At 40.7% G+C, this 19,058-nt stretch overlaps 1 protein-coding gene across 19 annotated transcripts in view; it reads right to left on the bottom strand.

Moving 5' to 3' along the window:
* PPHLN1 (periphilin 1) overlaps positions 1-19,058 on the bottom strand; it is a 100,436-nt gene that overhangs the window by 43,388 nt on the left and 37,990 nt on the right. For 12 of the 19 annotated variants that reach the window (XM_036889303.2, XM_036889292.2, XM_036889305.2 and 9 more), the window contains 3 exons: positions 11,063-11,262; positions 2,566-2,622; positions 165-244 (listed from right to left, as the gene is read on the bottom strand). In XM_036889303.2, coding sequence (XP_036745198.1) covers positions 165-244; positions 2,566-2,622; positions 11,063-11,262 — 337 coding nt within the window. The remainder of the gene's footprint in view (positions 1-164; positions 245-2,565; positions 2,623-11,062; positions 11,263-19,058) is intronic. The other 7 variants (XM_036889302.2, XM_036889291.2, XM_036889309.2 and 4 more) reach the window with 3 other exon arrangements.

The raw sequence follows: 19,058 nt of genomic DNA, 5'->3' as shown, positions 1-19,058 counted from the left end.
AGCTACTTTCAAGTTATGGTTACTTAAAATTCAAGTTTTTAAATGTACCAAATTACCCCCATTAGATTAAAAAATAATAGTAAAGAATAAAAGCATCTGTACTAGACAATCCATCTCATTTACATTATAATTTCTATTTAATTGATTTTAGAAATATAACAAACCTTTGATGAAGTAACTGCTGAGGAACTTGTGGGTGAGGTGTCTCTTGATGTTTTCAAAGACTGAACAGGTCTCTCTTTATCTATATAAGAAAATATAAAATGTAATTTTCTAGCTCATTTGTTTTCAATTAGAGTGGTTTATATTGTAATTGAATAAATGGGGGGAGTCATACACTTATTTCAGTACTGAAATTTTCATTATATTATTAAATCTGTTAATATCTAAATTCACTCTCTCTCTTTGGAGCTGGGTACCGCCAAAATTACAAATACTCCAGAACAAATGGACATCATATATGGCAATCTCGGTCACACCAGAGCCAGTGAGAGCAAACATGGAACCACCCAGAAGACCTCAAGAACAGCAAAAAAAACTTCTAAAAATCATAAACGCTTCTTCCTCCAAGTTCATAAAAGCTAACTTTTAATATGTCACAATAAAAATCCAAGAGTAGTTATTATGCAGAGATCACAAAGCAATTAGCTAACTAAACGGTAGTTCAGAGAGAGGAATGTAGGAAATTTAGCAGATATTCCTGAACTGTTTAGACACTTTAAAAAATGAAAACTAGAAAACCCTAATTTAGAGCACTAATCCAGTGCCTGATACAAATGAGTACCAAAATACTTATTAAATGGTTAAAAATAAACCTGTATGAAATATAGTCACTAACCTTTATCTTTAGTCCCTATAGATACCTGCATCATACTCTATGTATATCATTGTTTCCATAGAAACTTAAGCCAGAAAATAGACTTAAACAATATTACTTTAGTTGGTTCAAAAATAATTTTTTTATAACAACAGTGTAATTGTTAAAATAACTGTGAGCTGTTACTGAAAGAAAAACATTTCATTAAATTATCCTTATGTGTCAACTATGACATTATTCCCCTACTCTTAACTGCTAGGAAAACTAACAAAATTTAATTATGGAGAAGAAGAGAAAGTGACACCAAGTTTGGAGGGGCACAGCTGGTCAACACGTGACAGTGGGTTAAGCCAGAGAACAGTCAAGGGCAAAAGCAGAGACAAAACCACCTTGAAACTGAGGTAAAGGCAGCCTCAGTCAAGACGCTCATAAGCTCTTCCTGCTACGGTCAAATCACTAAGGGCCCCAAGGTCAGAGGCTTAGAGCTGGGGCAGTGGTGCCGATCTCTTCCCAGTGCCCGGCAGGCCCAGAAGGCTCTCCTAGCACTGCCCTCCTCTCTGGGGGCATGTGGCGATGTGTTACAGTATTTTTGGTTGTCATGGTGGAAGAGGCCACGGGCACAAGGTAAGGGGAGGCTAGAGATACTGCTAAATATCCTACACATGCACAGGCACAGTCCTGACAACGAAGATTCATCCAGCCTCACAGGCCAATAGTCCCGAGGCGGAGAACTGCTCTAGGTGCAGTATTTCTACTCTGAAGCTCCAACAGTCTTTAAAAAGACATAACTTTTAAATCTTTTAACTTGTAGTAACATTAACAGGCTTTCACACTAAGCAAGTTAAAGAGTTCTTCTGGACCTTAAAAATCCAACAATAACAACCATCACTACATCCCCAAATGACTGAGAATACAGTTCAGTTATACTCTAATGTATTTCCACTGCACGTGGCAAATTGCACATCACATTGTGGCAGTGCCGGTCTACCCTACTGCACCAAAGGCTCCAAGAGGAACAAGTATCTTAGATTATTTCTTTCTGAACACCCAGGGCCTCGTTCAAGGCCTTTAAGGATAGGAAAGGCACTTAGAGATTAGGTCAAAAGACGCAGTACTTTCCTACCCATAGAATGCAATGATGTCCCCATCCTATTCATCCTTGAAAGAAGATAAGGAGCGGGACCCATCAGCACCATACACTATGCTAATTTAAGGCGTAATCGTAGGCTTGACTCTGGCACATCACAGCCAGACACAGAAAAAGAACTCTTACAAGCAGCTGCTGGTCTCTTACTTGGCATCTCCTTCCCAAGAAGCTATCGGCACTGAAGACATACCAACTCGGATGCCCAAGTGCGGCCGCAGACTGTTTCCTGATCTGAGGAGAGGAAAGGCTAATTCAGGCAGATTCTAACATCCTAGTGCACAGAAGCAAAGGAACACTGAAGGGTAGGGCAGGTGGTTCCTGACATAACCACACATACTCATATGTACCTGATGCATGAAGAGCAGGCACACGCAGGAAGCAAAGGACAAAGGATGATACAGATGGCAGCAGAAAGAACACAGAAAAGGTAAAAGAAATCCCCTGGCCTTACTGCTGCTCGGTCCCATCTGTCAGTGACTTGTCTACCACGTAACGACAATAGACTAATGGGGCAGTTACACTCTTCTCATTTCTATAACCTCCATCAATTCGGGCCCCCACCCCTTCACAAGCCCAAGTCAAAATCTAGCTTAAAACTCACCTCTTTCCGGCTTTCCTTCATTCTGCCGTTTGTAGGAGGCACCAGCACGCACGGACTCTAGGGAAAGGTGGGCAGGGAGGAAATAAGACAGCACCTCTGTGCCCAGAAGGAACAAGAGAAGAACCGGAAGTGGGAGTGATGAGAACAGGGCCTTCTGAGCATTTGCTGGTGACTCTTGGAACTCCTTCCTACCCTGCCTTCAGGTCGCACTGCCTAAGCAGCCACCACAGGAGATGAGTAAGAGCCAGCAGAGGAGCTCAGAAGCTAATCGGGCCCACCAGCGACGACGTGCGAAGATGAGGCCGAGGAGAGCACGGGCAGAAATGAGAAAGGATCTGAACACCAAGTGCTGAAGACAAGGATCATGTCTTTCTCATCACTGCAAGCACCTCGTCTAATTTCCTCCATAAAGTCAACATTCAGAGGATTGGTCAAAGAATGACGCCCACACACAAAAAAACGAGAGAGAAAGATTAATTACCACCAGAAGTCAAGAAGAACCCTGGGAAGGTCTGCATGGGCATCTCATCAGTCCCCTGGGCTCATGACAATCCGCAGCAGCTCTTCTGACTTGCTCCTAACAAGCAGCCTATGACTGGATCTTGCAAATTCTTTTTAGGCAGCTCTCTCTCATGGATTTTCTTTCTAAACAAATCCACAGCTACTGTCTTGGCTGAACTGCTAAGTATCCAGTATTTAGAATACTGTGAATATTTCGTTAGCTTCCTTACCTGCAAACTCTGAATGGTACATACGGAATCAGTTTTCTAAATAGCCTAAATATACTAGTAGGGGCTCCCAGATATCTTCTATTAAGATGTTAACTCTTTAATGTTTATTTCGAAATTTTCTATTGTAGATCCCTGTCAATTTTACCTTTTTTTCCTGAGAAAACACACTTTTCTGAATTGTTTTGGCATTGTCAGCACCATGCATTAAAAATGTTCCAAGAAATATGTAAATACTGCTATCCTGTTTTTGCAAAAATGTTGTTAAAGATGTAGTGCCCTTCTCTCACTGGTCACTGATTTCTCTGTCATCAGGACAATTTTTGTTCCCTCTTAGCTGCTAATTTATTTTTATCTAAGACACACTGTGAACACCATTACTGCTCACTTCCTCTTTGTTTTGGCCAAATACTTAGTTGACCTACATCAACTGTTCAGAGCCTTATCATGGGTATTTATTTCATATCTACTAACTTTATTCTTACTTTTATTTTCATATTTTTATTTCTCTTTTACATAAAATTCTGTACCCATTTACTGAGTTCTATTATATTAAGTGTTTGTTAACTTGTCTCAAATTCTTTGTAGATCAAGAGATTAGCACAGTGACATGTTAATCTGGAGTGTCTGGACTCTGGGGGTGGTTCGTCTTAGTTGTTAAGAGAGGTCTGTCTACATCTCTTCCAAATCCCAAGTTCGAGTGCCTCCCTGTCAGTAGCCTGAAATCAGTCACGGTGGCAGTACTCCCTTTGTGGATCATCAGCGCATGCCACAAATCATGTGTTTTTCTCCACGAAGAGTCATTTTACCAACACACCACTGGAGCTGTGTTTACCTGCTTCTATTACAAATTTTTAAAATTACCACACCTAACTACATGTTACCTTTTAACAGGCCTGGGCTAATTAGTAACATCCTAACAGATCAGTAAAACCTCCCACCTGAACATTGCTCAAATTGCAGACTCATAGATAAACCAGTAGTTGCTTCATCCACTGAGTTTTAGGGTATTTTTTTAAAACACAAAATCTTCATCCCAGAGTTTTCAATGACCTGTTTATATTAAAAATAATCTTTCTTCTTGTCCTTTATGATAGCATTTTAATGACTTAGAGACTAGTTTTTCTTAATCTTTTGCCGTTTGGCTTTCAAGCCTTGTGCTTCTGTGTGTGCCTTACTCTAGCGCCCTATTCAACCTTTCCTTTTCTTCTTGGCTGGTTATTCTTCCCTGAATGTGACTGTTCCTCCTAACCTCAATCATTTTTGCTCTGCTATTCTTATGTGGCTTCAACCTAACCTATGAATACAATGACTCTAAAATCTGCTTTTTTCATTCCTGTTTGTATACTTCTGATGGGATGCTATTCCTTGGCTATTTGGCCATTACCTCAAATTCATCTCCCACGTGACCTCAGTAAGCAGATACTAACTCCCTGCTTGAGCACAGGACAGAACGGCTCAGCACAATCCTGCCTTTGTTGTGATTTGCTAAAGGAAATGAATCCCAGATTAGGAGGAAGGAAAGAAGAATTCTGAAAGTGGCAGTAGGGAAATCAAAATCCAAGTCAATGTATTGCTGAGTGAAAGAATACATGGGGAGGAAGGAAATGAAGAGGAATTTCAAATACTGGTTCTACAGATCAGGTATAAAGTTCTTTCCATAGAAATGAAATCAAAGCTAGAGCAGTTTAATGTTCCAAATGTTGACAAGTTCTGTAAGAATTTAATAATATTTGCTGACTCTCTGAATATAATAACTGTGTTTCTGATATGATCTTCCAGAAATACACTTTCTTCCTAAAAGGAAACTGGTTTCCTGATGAAGGCAATGGTGAACCCAACCAGACACTTCCAATCCTATCAAGTATTATCATTGATAACTGATGTGGCACCAAAGGTCACAGCTGGGAAAAATGATTCAAATCATCATTAGAGATGATAAAGTTTGGGCCTATGTCTTGCAAACGATTACATTCTTAGTACAGTACCTAACAATTAGGAACAAAACAGATACTACTGGATGAAAGTCGTTTATCAAGAAACCAACTCCACAACCTACGTCGGGTATTCATCTCTCCTATGGTCACTGAAGCTTTAAGAGAAATCAAGACATGAAGAAACGAAGATGTGGTGGCCACAAAGATGCTAAAGAAGCATTTTTTTTTCTGGATAATGGATGAAGATACACAGAAGTGGGGCTCTTGGTCAGGAAGAACATGATTTTCCAGAGATCTACTCATTTATTCAAGGAGGTATGAAAGAGGGGGAGGACCCAAGAGAAACGCTCTGGGGTACAGACACCAAAAAATGACAGGAAAACACCCATCAGGTACAGGCGTCAAGAAGCTTTGCACCACTCTGCTTCCCCCAAACAGTCACCTTTAGGAGGTGAGAGATGCAACAAGCTGAAGGAAAGGCATATTAACTATGAACAGAATTCTTTAACACGTGAGCCAAAACCACATGGCTTACCTTCAAAGTAGAAATAAAACATTATGCCATCCGTGCGTATGGACGCGGATTGTGTGCCGCTGACAGCACACGAAGTCCCTGAACAGGATGCTGCCAAGTGCCCACACACACGGGAGCATCATCACTGACCCCTGCTGTGGGACCCCAATCATCCAAACGCCAGGAAAGCCAGAGCCGTCCTCCTAGGGCTCACACAGGAAACTCACAGCCAAAGCTCTCTTGTGAATGAAGATTAGATTCTCAAGTAAGAATAATATATTGTAGAACCTAATTCAGCAGCCGATTAAGTCTGGATCCACTAATTGCCCAAGATCTTCTTGGAAAGTAGCCAACTACACCTCAGGGCCTCCACAAGAAACAGCTCATACCAATAATCCTTCTCCACTTACATCCTTCCACCAACTTCTACTCACCTTCAGGTATTACCAAAAACATCTATTCCTGTGTAATGACCTGTTTGTCTTCCTCATTAGATCACAAATTCAGGGGGCAAACAATGCATCTATCTTGGCAAACCATGTATGTGAAATATATTTTTGTTGACTATAAGACCATGTGGGTACTGAATACAAATACAGTGACAAACCACATAACACTACGATATCGGCTGCCAAGAGAATGGGTTTATCCTCCCTTCCTATTGCCCAAAACACACAACCTGATTAGATAAAGCCCCATTTGCACCTTTCCATTACCACTGTACACCTGCACAGAAAAGCCTTCTATCTAAAGGCAGAATTAAACTTCTAAATTTATTGGAATGTCAGCTATAATCCAAAAATTCATATGGATTTCCAAATTTATTCACAGGCATCTAGTCTCAAGATATGGGCCTTTTTCAATTACATTGCAGTTCAATAATGGAGTCTATCTTCCAAATAAACTCTTATCAAATAGCATTTTGAGTTCTTGTACATTTTCAGTTATCTTAGAAGATGTGCTTTCAGAAAGGATTGAACACTGATGAATAATCTTTTCTAAAATATCATCTATTCTTGATAATGGCTGCTGATAAAATAAAGGCAGGGTGGAACCAAAGTTAGAGCTATAGAAAACCATAAACTTGCAAATTTTTCAGAGTAATATTTTTAAAATTCTACCAACACACCATACTGTCTAATTAGTGCGTGAGCCCACTGATAAATTTGACATTAATCTGTGGCAAATGTTTAGAATGAAGGAAGAGGTAGTTTGTAAGTACTTACACTCATCCCCAGAAGGCACCATGGATTTATAAAGCAAAGCAAGGCAAACTCTACGTCACTGGTTAAGTAAGGAAACGCTTTGTAACTTAGGGGTTTCAAGGAATTTTGTATCTGACCAAGTGGTTCCATGAAATTCTCAAGTGCAAAGGAAAACAAGATGGGGATTACAACTAGTTGAATGGTAGCAAACAACACAGATACGTGGCTGAGATCCACAGACAGAGAGCTCTACAGGTCTTTATATTTGGCCTTATGCTACTCAATGTAATTATAATGACTAATAAAAAACACGTAAAGCATATTTCACTTGCAGATAAAACAGACGTGTTTTGATCTGCTGCTAATACACAGGATCACTAAATGAGATTTTAAGATTTTTATAAGAAAGAATAATAAAAAGCTAATCAGATGAAATTTAGCATTCCTAGATTTCTTTTACTGCATTAACTACAAACAAACATTTACACCTAGAAAAAGTACAGGGTGAAGGACACTTTGTTTAATAGTAATTAATATATGTGAAAATGATTTAGGCTTCTGTTGCCTAGTCTCAGTAAGGGCCAGTAATACAACATCCCTGACAAAATAAAAGTTCACCCCGAGCATCACCTCTTAAAAGGAACAGAAAGAAAATTAGAAAAGCAATTTTGTTCTGAAAACTAAGTCAAATAAAAAGAACAGCTAAAGAAACTGATATATTTAAACCCAAGGAAATAAATCAAGAAGCTTATGACAGTACTCTGCAAATCCACAAAGGGTTAGAACATGAAAAGAAGAAATATATTATGGCTCTAAGTCAAATAACTAGTATTAAAGGGATGTCCCAGGAAAGAGATTTTAATTGTTTTATGAAAACTGAGCTCTACAAAGACAGAAGGGCTGGAAGTACTTGAACAAAGACTGGGTAGAAGAGTCTGAATTAGTGATGTCACTTAATGTCATTTTTTAAATCTTAAACAAAAGGTGGGCAACTGAAGTCTAAGTAGGAGAGCAATGGAATTCACTTGAGAAAGGGGCAAAAAAAGGAAAAATGTCTGAGAGTGACAAATGGAGAGATGTTTGGTTAGAATCATTAGAATAAAAGTAAACAAAAATATAAAGGTATATATGATATATAACAACAATTTTAACTAGAACAGTATCATAATAAACAAGGGGGAAGGAAGGGAGGTTAACTAGGACAACCTACATGGTTAGCATATAAATACAGACAACAAGAAGGAACACAAAATCGCATTACAGTCACAGCTATGACCAGCCTAGTCCAATTGCGCTACAGGCAGAAACTTAAGTGTGAAGCACAGGATGAAAGCAGTCTGATCTGGAAGGATAATTAGAGTAAAGCAGTACCAAATGACATAGGATTTAACACAAAAGGCTAAATAGAAGAAATTTAATTAAATTTACGTGTGGACACACATAAGCACAAAATGGAAAATAAGTAGTTGCAGTGAAAAAGTAGTAAAAATCATCCCGTGGCTTATCATTCAGCACAAAAGAGATACATTAGCTGCACAGAACAATGATGCATTAGTATGTCAATGGTTGCAGTGGCCACACTACCAGTGATCACTAAAGCAAGTAAAATTACTCTTAAAAGTATGAACAAAAACCAAAAAATTTAACACCCAGCAAAATGAGGACATAAGGAGTAAGAACATTACTGTGACCTGTTATTTATAGAAATATTTCTTTGTCAAAATTTCAATTTACCTTAGAACACTAAATTAACATGTTGTTACTAATTAATTAACCCAGTTAAGTGACTGATAATTGAAGACCCTGTTTCTTTTTTTTTTTTAAGAAAAGCAAGGTGCCTTCAATATTGTGATATTTAGATTTAAAGCAAAAGCTGGCATCACAAATATGTAAAATAACAATTACTTTTTCCATTTATCGCTTAAAATAAGAAGACTTCTTATGACATGATCTTATGTGATGATTTTGAAAGCTACTTACATGAAAGGAGTATAGAAAATCATTTTCATATGTCAGCCCCAAAATAGTTAAGGTACCAACCAAAGTAACGTGTAAGGAGAGATTTCCCAGAACAAACCTTTTCTTTTTGACTAAATAACCTTACTTTCAAAGCTAAAGGTCTTAAGAAAATAAACAGGAAGGCATTACCAAAGTTGTATGCTCTATTTCATTCCACTTATACCAGATTTCAGCCTCCCAAACTTTCTTTGTTGTCTTATCACTCCAGAAATTAAAGGTTTGAGACCTCAAAGGGTATTGGAGACCCCAAGACAGAAGGATGTCTTGGATTACATTAAATTTCCTCCACATTTCATCTCAAGATCTTAAAGGAGTCTTGGCCCCTAACCACCAGGCTGAAAGCAGACAGATGAAGCCTCCCAGAACTTTGTTTTAGAGGACAAATGGGAAAAAATAATAAAGCTAATTCATCAATAACTGTCTTAAACAACTTAACAGCTTCACTGCAAGCTGTCAAGAATCACAAGCTTCCATTGCATTCGTGTTCTGTCAGTCTTCATAATCATTTTCCAAAGTTACCTTCCTCCTCTGAAGTCATTAGTAGATTTGGATTTAAGTCATATATATCACAGAAAAAAAAATATGTTCTTAGACGGTGTTCCACTAATTCTGGATTAATTATATGTCTGTGCATGTGAGCATGCATTCTCAGAGGTTATTTTCCTCCAGAAGAGGAGAGGGCCAGGCGGGAGGAAGGACACAAAGAAAAGAAAACCCCGGCCTGTCAGTACTGAACTCCACAGTGAGACTTCCAACTGCCTGGAACGATCCTGAGAACAGTTTAAGCAATAAGGCATATGTAAGTGACCATGTCTGTCTTACATCCTTCAAATGACATTCTTACCTCTTGTATGACCATTCACACACATGTATCCAAAAATATGTTCTTAGAAGCCTCACTCTACCTAGCTCTGAAAACAGTGCAAGGCTGATAAATGTTTGTTAAACTAAATACAGGACTCAGGCCACAGCTACAATGGAAACAATCTGATGATTTGAAGGGATCTCCCATCACTCTCAACTTGCAGGAGGCAAAACTCTTAGACTAAACTCTTATTATTTGGGGGGAAAAAAAAAGTTAATAGGAAAGATGTTTAAAAAGGAAAGAAAAAATATTCCAAAGTTTTGGTTTCTATACCTTGGCTAACAATTCTTTCTCCCTAGAAGATACCTCCCTCCTTGTAGAAATCTCAAATACAAGATGAGTCCAAATGATATGTTCCCCCAACCCCCGGAGTGAGAATCTTTCTGACCTACACCTGCTCATGTCATTTGTGACACACCAATTCTTGCTGATAATTATATACATGAATATGTATGTGTGTGTGTGACACATATACATAGTTTATATATAGATACACATATATATTCTAGTTCCTTAGTGACAGGGCTATCATTCTGTCTGACACAACACCTGACATAAAAACCACCTAACATAGTATCATGTGCCTTGCATTCAGAAGGCTTGAGGAAATGTTCTGTGAATGAGCTCAACTGCAGGTAGTATAGTCTAGAAAGACAATGCACAAATGCTTTATCTAAAAATAAGTTGTTTCATGTATTTGTTCTCACACATACTAGCAACTAAGCCGGGTGACATGCTCTGATCGTACAGGATGCCATGCATGTCCAGGCAATTAAAAAAAAAATTGGAGGTTGGAAAGAATGAACCTCAGGTAGGTTTCATCTCTAAATTCTGTCAGGCTGTACCTTGTATTTAAGAGAAACCAATGGTATTTTTCATGAAAAGTATTCTATTGCATGTATACAGAAATCATGTAGTGACAGAGGAATGGACGTCAGGCGGCTTAAGAGCGAGAAGGCGGCATAGGGCGTGTGGCTTTCTGACAGGATTACCAACCTCCTTTCCATGCTGAAGAACTGGAAGGAAAATGTCAAAGCAGACTTCAAAAATATATGTCTGTGTGTATGTGCGTTTGTGTGTGTGTGTTTTGTTTTACTATTTTTCAACTTTTCTACAAGCTTCAAAACTGTCAACAAAATAGTTTAAAAAAATACCTTCACAACACCTATAAGGCAATACGTTCTCATCAGTGGAGGCTGTAAAAGAGAAAGTCTTTAAAAAAGACATACTTCTATGTTGAGATTGATGGAAAGAGTACGTTTTGCCTCTTTCTGGAGAGTAGCTTCTACTGCTGACGCTGGAGCCAGATCTGCTGTGTGGAGAATCCTTCCGGCCTACAGGCGATTCTCTGAAAAAAGGAGCATCTCTTTTATGCGGAGACCGGTCTCTCACATAATGGGAAGAGTAGAAACTTTTTCTTCTAAAGTCCCTTTGAAGAAAATATAAAATAAGTGAATCACAGCCTGTACCCTACATACAAACAAAAATGGCAAAGCTCTGACTACAAGCTGCTCTTCATGTTGTCTTGGTTCTTTTCTTACGACTATCTTACTTTCAAAGTCAGTCCACAAAATGAAACTTTATCAGTGAAAAGTGATTTAGAATGCATCATTTTTTCAGTTTGGGGTTGAACCAGGTGATTAAGGGCAAAAGTTACTTTATTCTAAGCAAGCAAAGAAATTTTAAAGTGTTGAAAACAGTCTTATAGTCCCTACTTCTGTTTGTCATTTACAATTTATCACACAACTACCACACTCTCAAAGACACCTACAGATTTGTCAAGTGAGACATTTCATGACCTTATTATCACCAGTGGTTTTCAATTGATGCAATTTTTGCCTCCCATATAACAATCTGGAAACGTCTACAATCTCTGTTTAACAATGCCCAGGAAAGCACGCGCGCGCGCACACACACACACACACACACACACACACCACCCAAAACCTATGTGACCCAAAAGGTTAGGTTATTAACACCAAGGCTGAGAAACACTGGGATGCACCCATTAAATCCCTGCTCTCTGAGTTTGTATTCTTAGTGTACAGATTGCTGCTAATCTCTAAATACCAACTTTCTATAAATCACCTCTACTTTTACAAATTAATTAAGCAATATCAACTTAAAGCAGAGAGTAAGCCTGAGTAGTAAAACTTAATAAAGCAAAACCAACTGAAAGAAATCAAAGCAAATCAAAACTACTTTACCATGAGCCTCTATTTAGAAGAACACTTGGAGTCAAACAGGTTTTAACTGAAGATTTAACAAGTGTACCTCCATACTAAAATTAAAGAACATTATTTTCAGACAGGAGACTGATAAGAAAGAAACCAATGGCATGAAATTTCAAATGCTTAGGAAATAATTTCAGCATATTGATTGGCGGGAAGGGTGTTGTAATTAGCTTATTAATATTGAAACATACTGTCCTTACAGATACAATTGTGTTTCTCTGGGAAAGAGCAGACAGCTAAAACTGATTTATGATGAATTCAGACCAAATGCTAATACAGAAAGAAGCAATATATTCAAGTTCAATCACTAAAACTGTAAGTAATATCCACATTACTGCAAGCCATAGTGGCCAGCTCTGTACCACGCAGGTTTTAGGAGCCGTACCAGGTGCTGGGGACCCAGCAGTGGACCAGATGCACACAGCCCCTCCCATCGCAGACCTCCCAGGCTTGCAGGAGAAGCTGACACTAGGGCAAACATACAGGGAACATAAACGCAGCTGGTGGTGCCCACAGAGAAGCCAACTAGAGCCTATCGCTCCAGGCAAGGGGCAGTGCTAGGGCAGAGAAGGCGGAGCAGGGGAGAGGCCACAAAGTCCACAGGCACACAAACGCACCTTTGCGGAATCGAGGGGACATGGTGAATGTGTGACTAATGCGTGTGACAGACAGGATGCCAAGCCGACTCCCCAGATCCTGGCATCATGGGTTATTGAAATGAGAAAAACAGATTTGAGTAACTGGATGGGGCACGGCCCACATCTGGACTTGAGCATGTCAAGTGTGAGATGCTCATGTAACATCTCGGTCGGCAACTAGAGAAACTAGTGATGAGATCCGAAGAGTTTTTTTGGCTACAAGGGTAAGTTTGTCTATACACAGGCAGTATTTAAAGCTTTAGGTCTGGATGAAAACAAAGGACAACAACATCAGAAGGCCCAGAATCTAGGACTAGAAAATCAACACACTGAGAAAGAAATGCCCAGTCCGAGAAGGCCACAGAATGGCCCAGGAAGCATGAGGAAAACTGGTCAGTCACGAGGGAAAGAAAGGGAAGACTGCTCCAAGGAGGGGAGTGAAGGCTTCCCACACAGAAGCTAAAGGCGCTCCTACTCAGGGACGGAGAGGGGCACAGGCCCAGGCAGAGGAAAGGGCGCTTATTTTCAGCCAGGGAGGAGGGAGGGGGTGAAATGCTGTATTAGTTTCCTAATCCTAACACCAGATGGCGGCAAAACCGTAACAGAGCAGTAGAGAGCCGCGATCAGAGCTCCGCCTACCTGCTGGGACCCGCAGACAACGGGCGGAAAGGCAGGCACGAGAATTCCCAAGAGAAACGTATATTCGTAGATGGAAAACCGACCGCGGGGCTTTAAGAGGTAAAATTTAGATCAGCATAGTCTAAAAGAAATATAACTGAGCCACAGATACAGCAGGCGTATTTAAAAAGAGAAAGAGGAGAAATTAATTTTAGCAGTATTTTTTATTTAGCTCAATATTTCCAAAACACAATCAACACAAAATCAGTATTAAATAAATCAGTGACATACTTTATTCTCTTTTTCATCTTAACATCTTGAAAATCCAGTGTGTACTTTATACTTACTGAATATCCCAGTCCGAACATATTTCAAGGGCCAACAGGCACATGTGGCTAGTGGCTCCCACACTGGGCAGCAGAGATCTAGACGGGGGGAAGCATTCCAAGCCTCCAGAAGCAGCAGAGAGGGATTAAAGGCGACCAAGTGCACAAGAAGAGAAGTCAGAACAGTGAAAACTTGAAAAGCAGCGACTAAAAAGCAGAGCAAGACAAACGTGAAAGGGGAAGGGCAGTTACTATACTGCAGAGGCTGCAAGGATCTCTTGCATCTGAGAGCTGGGCGTCTCCCGCCTAGTGCAGGGGCCGCCCAGTGAAACCAAGGCAGATGGGAAGAAATCAAGATGCCCAGGGACTTACGCCGTTACTTTTCTTCCAAAAACAAGTTTGGAAAAGCCAACAAGGGAGAGCACTGGGGTACTGTTCTGAGGGCAGGGGCTCACTCGATCCTGTCTGGAGACTGAGGAAAGGGCCAATTCACCGCAGGGAGGAAGTCGGACAAAGGACCTGCGCACGGGAGAAGGGCTCTGAAGGAGAGAACGGGAAGAGGATAGAGAGACGCTTTCATATGAAGACTGAAGAAGCCTCTCCCCAGAAGGCCTCTGCCTGGGAGGAGTTCCAGGAAGGAACCGAAAGCAGAGGAGGTGAGGAGTGAGCAGACGCCTGGGTCCGACTGAAGTGTTGGTGGGGGCCTCTGGGGGACGGCTACGAATGAGGGCAGTGCTCCCCACAGGGCAGCTTCGGCCTGCCTGGCCAGGACCCCGGAAGGTGACAGAAATGCAAATTTAGGGGCACCAGACCACACCTACTGCATCAGAATCTCTGAGGGTGTGACCCAGATTTCCGGGCTTCAAGCAGGCTCTTCAGGAGACTGTGATGCCCACAAAACTTGAGAACCTCACTAACCTGCAAAAGCTGTAGGTAAGTACATTATCTCAGAGTCAAAGCAGCATTTCAGAGCTCAAGACGGAGGCAGGACAATTCCCAGGGATGATTCTAGGGTTTGGCCAGGCCTGCAGATACCTGAAGGTAAGAGCTGAAAAATGGGTAAAGAACTGGTGCTAAAAGTTATCATCACATCAGGACAGAGGAGCGTAGAGGAAGAGGCTGTGAACCCAAAATTGTAATTATTAAGGAAGAAGGATGTGGTCCTGGAAATTTACCCAAGAGTACAAAAATGAAGATGGGGTAGATTAAGTGGAGATATTCAAAGATGTCCCAGGAGTGGCTTGGAGAAGGTAATAAGGAGTAAGACATATGCCCCGAACACATCTCAAGAATCAAAGAATTAGGAGGCTAGTGAGCTGTGAGAGAAGCGGGTTCATCCCGGAGCAGTCAGCGTCCAGCTGCAGAAGGGGTGGAGAGAACGGCAGGGAACAACTCCACTCTGTTCCGACTCTGAAGGACAAAATCCTGCCCTCAGGAAGCTTACAAACCAGTGGGGAAGACAGCCTGTGAATCAAACCCTCTGACTGACAGGTACTGTAAAGAAAGGCACATGTGAGGGACGTTATTTCAGGCAGGATGGTCAGGGAGGACCCCTCTGAGGTGGTGATACACAGACAAAGATGTGACAGAGGGGACAGGACGCAGCATGGCACGAGGGTGGAGTTTATGCTTACGATGGGCAGTCTAGTGCTTCGGGAAGGCATGGTGTGCTGGTGGGAAGGGTCCACCATCAGCCAGACGGCCTTCCTGTTGTTTATAAAATAATGTATCACCAAAGTTTCAAATACACTACCAGCCCTGCTTAGGGCTCAGAGGCATCACCTGGCAGAAGCAAAGGAGATCACGGCAGTGTTCAAGGTCCTCTGTGAACTAGCCTCCCAGGTACTGAGAGACCCTTCCAGAGTAACTATTATCTTTATGACCTTGAACAAGTTACTTAATCTCCCTTTGCCTTAACTTCCTCATCTATAAAATGGGGGTAATAGTAGTCACCTACCTTAGAGGGTCACTGCAAGGAGTGAATGAATGGGATAACATATGTACAACACTTAGAAAAGAGCCTGGTACCCAGCTCTCAATAGGTATGGGCTGTTTCACCTAATAGTATTACCTACTACCATCTACATTAAGTCAGTAAAAGGTTTGCAGCAAGAATTTAGCCAAGTGCACCGTTACAACTGCTCAGTAGTTTGGTCCTTAAGAAAAGCAAACTACAGATTCTCACATACTTCTCAGAGTTTAAACCCCACGAATACTTACATAGTAACAAAACCTCTAGAACAAGAGTCGAGCTTCACTCCCCGAGGAGGGGCCGCGGAGAAGTCACCGCCAGGACGGTCGGCCCGGGGCCCCTCTGCAGACGAGGCCGCACGACGCGGGGGGGCAGGCGGGACGGGCAGCACTGACCCGGGGTCAGCAGCCCCCGCCGCCAACGGGCAAACGGCGCGGGCTTCGCGGGCGGAACGGCCTCCGTGGCGACTCCCCGGCACCCGGGGGCCCCGGCACAGAGGCAGGCGGCGGCCCGCGGCCCGCAGCCCCCCAGCCGTCCTGTGGGCACAGCTCCGGGCCGCCCCAGTTCTCACGCAGCTCAGTGAAGAATAAAGAGGTTACCAACAGCTTCGTGTTTCTGACAGAATACAAACAAAGGCATGAGGGTTTTTTCTGCCCAACCGGTAGCCAATGGATTTTTCACTTTTAGAAGCTGTATTTGGAGGCAACTACACGATGACAGAAACACATTTTGCCTATAGTTTCTTATAATAAAAGGCCTTTCTGAGAATATGTTTCACAGAATACTGATCCTCGAGATGTTGGTACTTTTCATCTCGCCACAAAACCGAAAGAGGTTCTATGGATAAATAAGTCCGGGAAACAGTTTAATAAAATTAAGCGCCTTTTTTTTACAGCGGCACTTCTCAGAGCATTCCTTGCCAGCAGACACAGATTCAAAAATTAGTTCACCTGCTTATTTATGGCTTTTTGACCTTAATTAATTTCTCTGAGCTTCATTTTCCTAACTTCTCTGAACACAGCAATCCCACAATGAATAAATATATCTTTTCAGTTTTACTCTTTTCATTGTCCATTATCTCATTTTTAACCTTCCCCCAAACAAACATGGACCCTCAAGTTTTAAAATATTTTACCTTAGAGACAATTTGCGGAGGACAGTGATCAAGTCCCTTCTTATATCATAAGTATCATGGTGACAGAAGAAAAAGACCCCTCAAGAAAAAAAATGCTAAATAATATAAGCATATAGGAATAAACCATTTTCTATCAAAATGCTGAGTTTTAAACTACATGCTAAGAAGGCTTCTGAAGTTAAAAATTACAATCAGATTTAAAACAAATTTCCAATTAAGGGGGAAAAGTCCAACATCAATGGCAGTCTTGAATATTAATGTTTAATAATTTAATGAATGCTGACAAAAATAACTAAATAAGATGAACGTGCCAATGAGAGAGAGCTAAAGAACAGGAAGATAATTCAGTGGAAGACAAAGACAGGTATCATCTCACTAATATTTAAGATAATCTGTTAAGTTTTCCCTATCAAACAGGGAAATGATCCCATCCAATAGGCACAACGAGGGTAAACAGACCCACACGCTTCATCAAGAACAATCAACAATTTGGGCTGGACAGGAAATTGCTTGGGACTTAACTGTCCTAAAATGGGAGACACTACTCTAGCCCACAGAATGGGTTTTCCACACAGAGAATACCAGCCAGGGACGCAAACGTACTTTCTGGCTATAAAATGCCCCTCTTACGTGATTAATGGGTTTCTTTTCTTTCCGTCCACATACAGGTCTGTACATACCTGGCTTTCTTCTAGGCTCAACTGAGTGTCACAAAATAGTGTTGAACGCTTTGAGTTCCTTCCTTTTCTTAATATAACACCTAACTGTTGAAAATAGTTTGCACTTGGTTTGAAATGTCAACTGTGAGAATTTATATCTTTGAGGGAAAAAAGAAGGGATTCCCAACAACCCACTAGTCCATAAACAAGGTGGGTGCCGGGACGTTCATCAGTGTTGAATCTCCTCGCATGGCTAACAGGTGCACAGCAGCTCTGTGAGTGACGGTGGGCGCTCTGCAATACTATTACGTACTCATGCTTGTGATGAGAGTTTTAGGAAACAAGTTCTAATTTTCTTAAATTTTTTTCTCTACTACAATTTATGATAAATCCAGGTAAAAATGGATATTCAAAGGCTTAGATTTTTTTAAATTAAAACAATATAGCAAGGGTAAAATGAGCAACCTTGTATCATAACCTAACACCTAAAGACCCTCTCACAGACTTACTTTTAATTCTTTGGCACAATAACTAATGAGAGAAGGCAGTAAGTTTTTAAAGCATATAATTCACCAGAAAATCAATAATGCTTTCATTAGTAAACTTATTCCTAGTCAATTCAGTAGGAACTTTTTCCTGGCTTTTCAGATGTTTTTTCTGTAATGTGATTGTACTGCTTTTATTATGGAAACTCTTAAAACTTAATTTTATTTAACAAGACATTCACTTTTGAGTTTTTTTTTTCATTTATAGTTCCTATGCAAGGGGAAGACCAAACATTTCAATTATTTAAAAAACCACTTTAACCAACTTATTATAAACAACTTAGTGTTTTCCCTGACATGTCAATAATTCCCCCAATATCTCCCACTGCTCAATGCCACCTTCCCCCACTCCACTTGGTCCCCCCAACATCAACCTTCTAACATAGTAAGAAATCTGGGTGGCTAATACTCTCCCTAGTAATCAGCAATACACTACACTGCAGAGAGGAGAAGCGACCTGTACTTACAGCTCACTGTGCTTACCATTAACCGGTACAGCTATCATTCCTACTCTGAGATTCTGATAACCTAAATGCAAACATTTGCTTTTCCAAATTATGAACACAAAAAATACTCAAAATACATGCAAGAATAAAAAAGGATTCTATATCCTCACTATATTACTGGTTCTCAAACGACAGTGATTTTGCTCCCAGTGGGACACAACGCAATGTCTGAAGACACGACATTTCTGACTGTCCCAAGTGGGGGAGTATCAGTGGCATCTAGTTGGCAGAGGCTAGGGATGCTACTAAACACCCTGAATGCACATGACTCACCCCGTGCCCAGCCATAAAGAACCATCCAGCCCCAAACTGAAATAGATAATACAAATGCAAACATACCCAGAAATTTAATCTATCAGTTTCTAGAGCTTTCTTGGAACCACGTAACAATTCTAAAATGTTTCTTTATAGCATTTCTAACATCAAGTATTAAAATTCCTTCAACTCTCCTACACATTCAAATTATGTATTACATTTTCAAGTCAAGTATTTTCTACTCTATTTTTAATCTCTTAATTTACATACAGTCCAATATTGAAAAGCATAGGCTCTGGAACAATTCTGCCAGGGTCCAAATCCTGGCTCTATCACT

Source organism: Manis pentadactyla, chromosome 14, assembly GCF_030020395.1.
Source record: "Manis pentadactyla isolate mManPen7 chromosome 14, mManPen7.hap1, whole genome shotgun sequence".
NCBI lineage: Eukaryota > Metazoa > Chordata > Mammalia > Pholidota > Manidae > Manis > Manis pentadactyla.
Note: the sequence above shows the minus strand (reverse complement) of the source record. Positions and strands in the feature narration are given on the sequence as shown.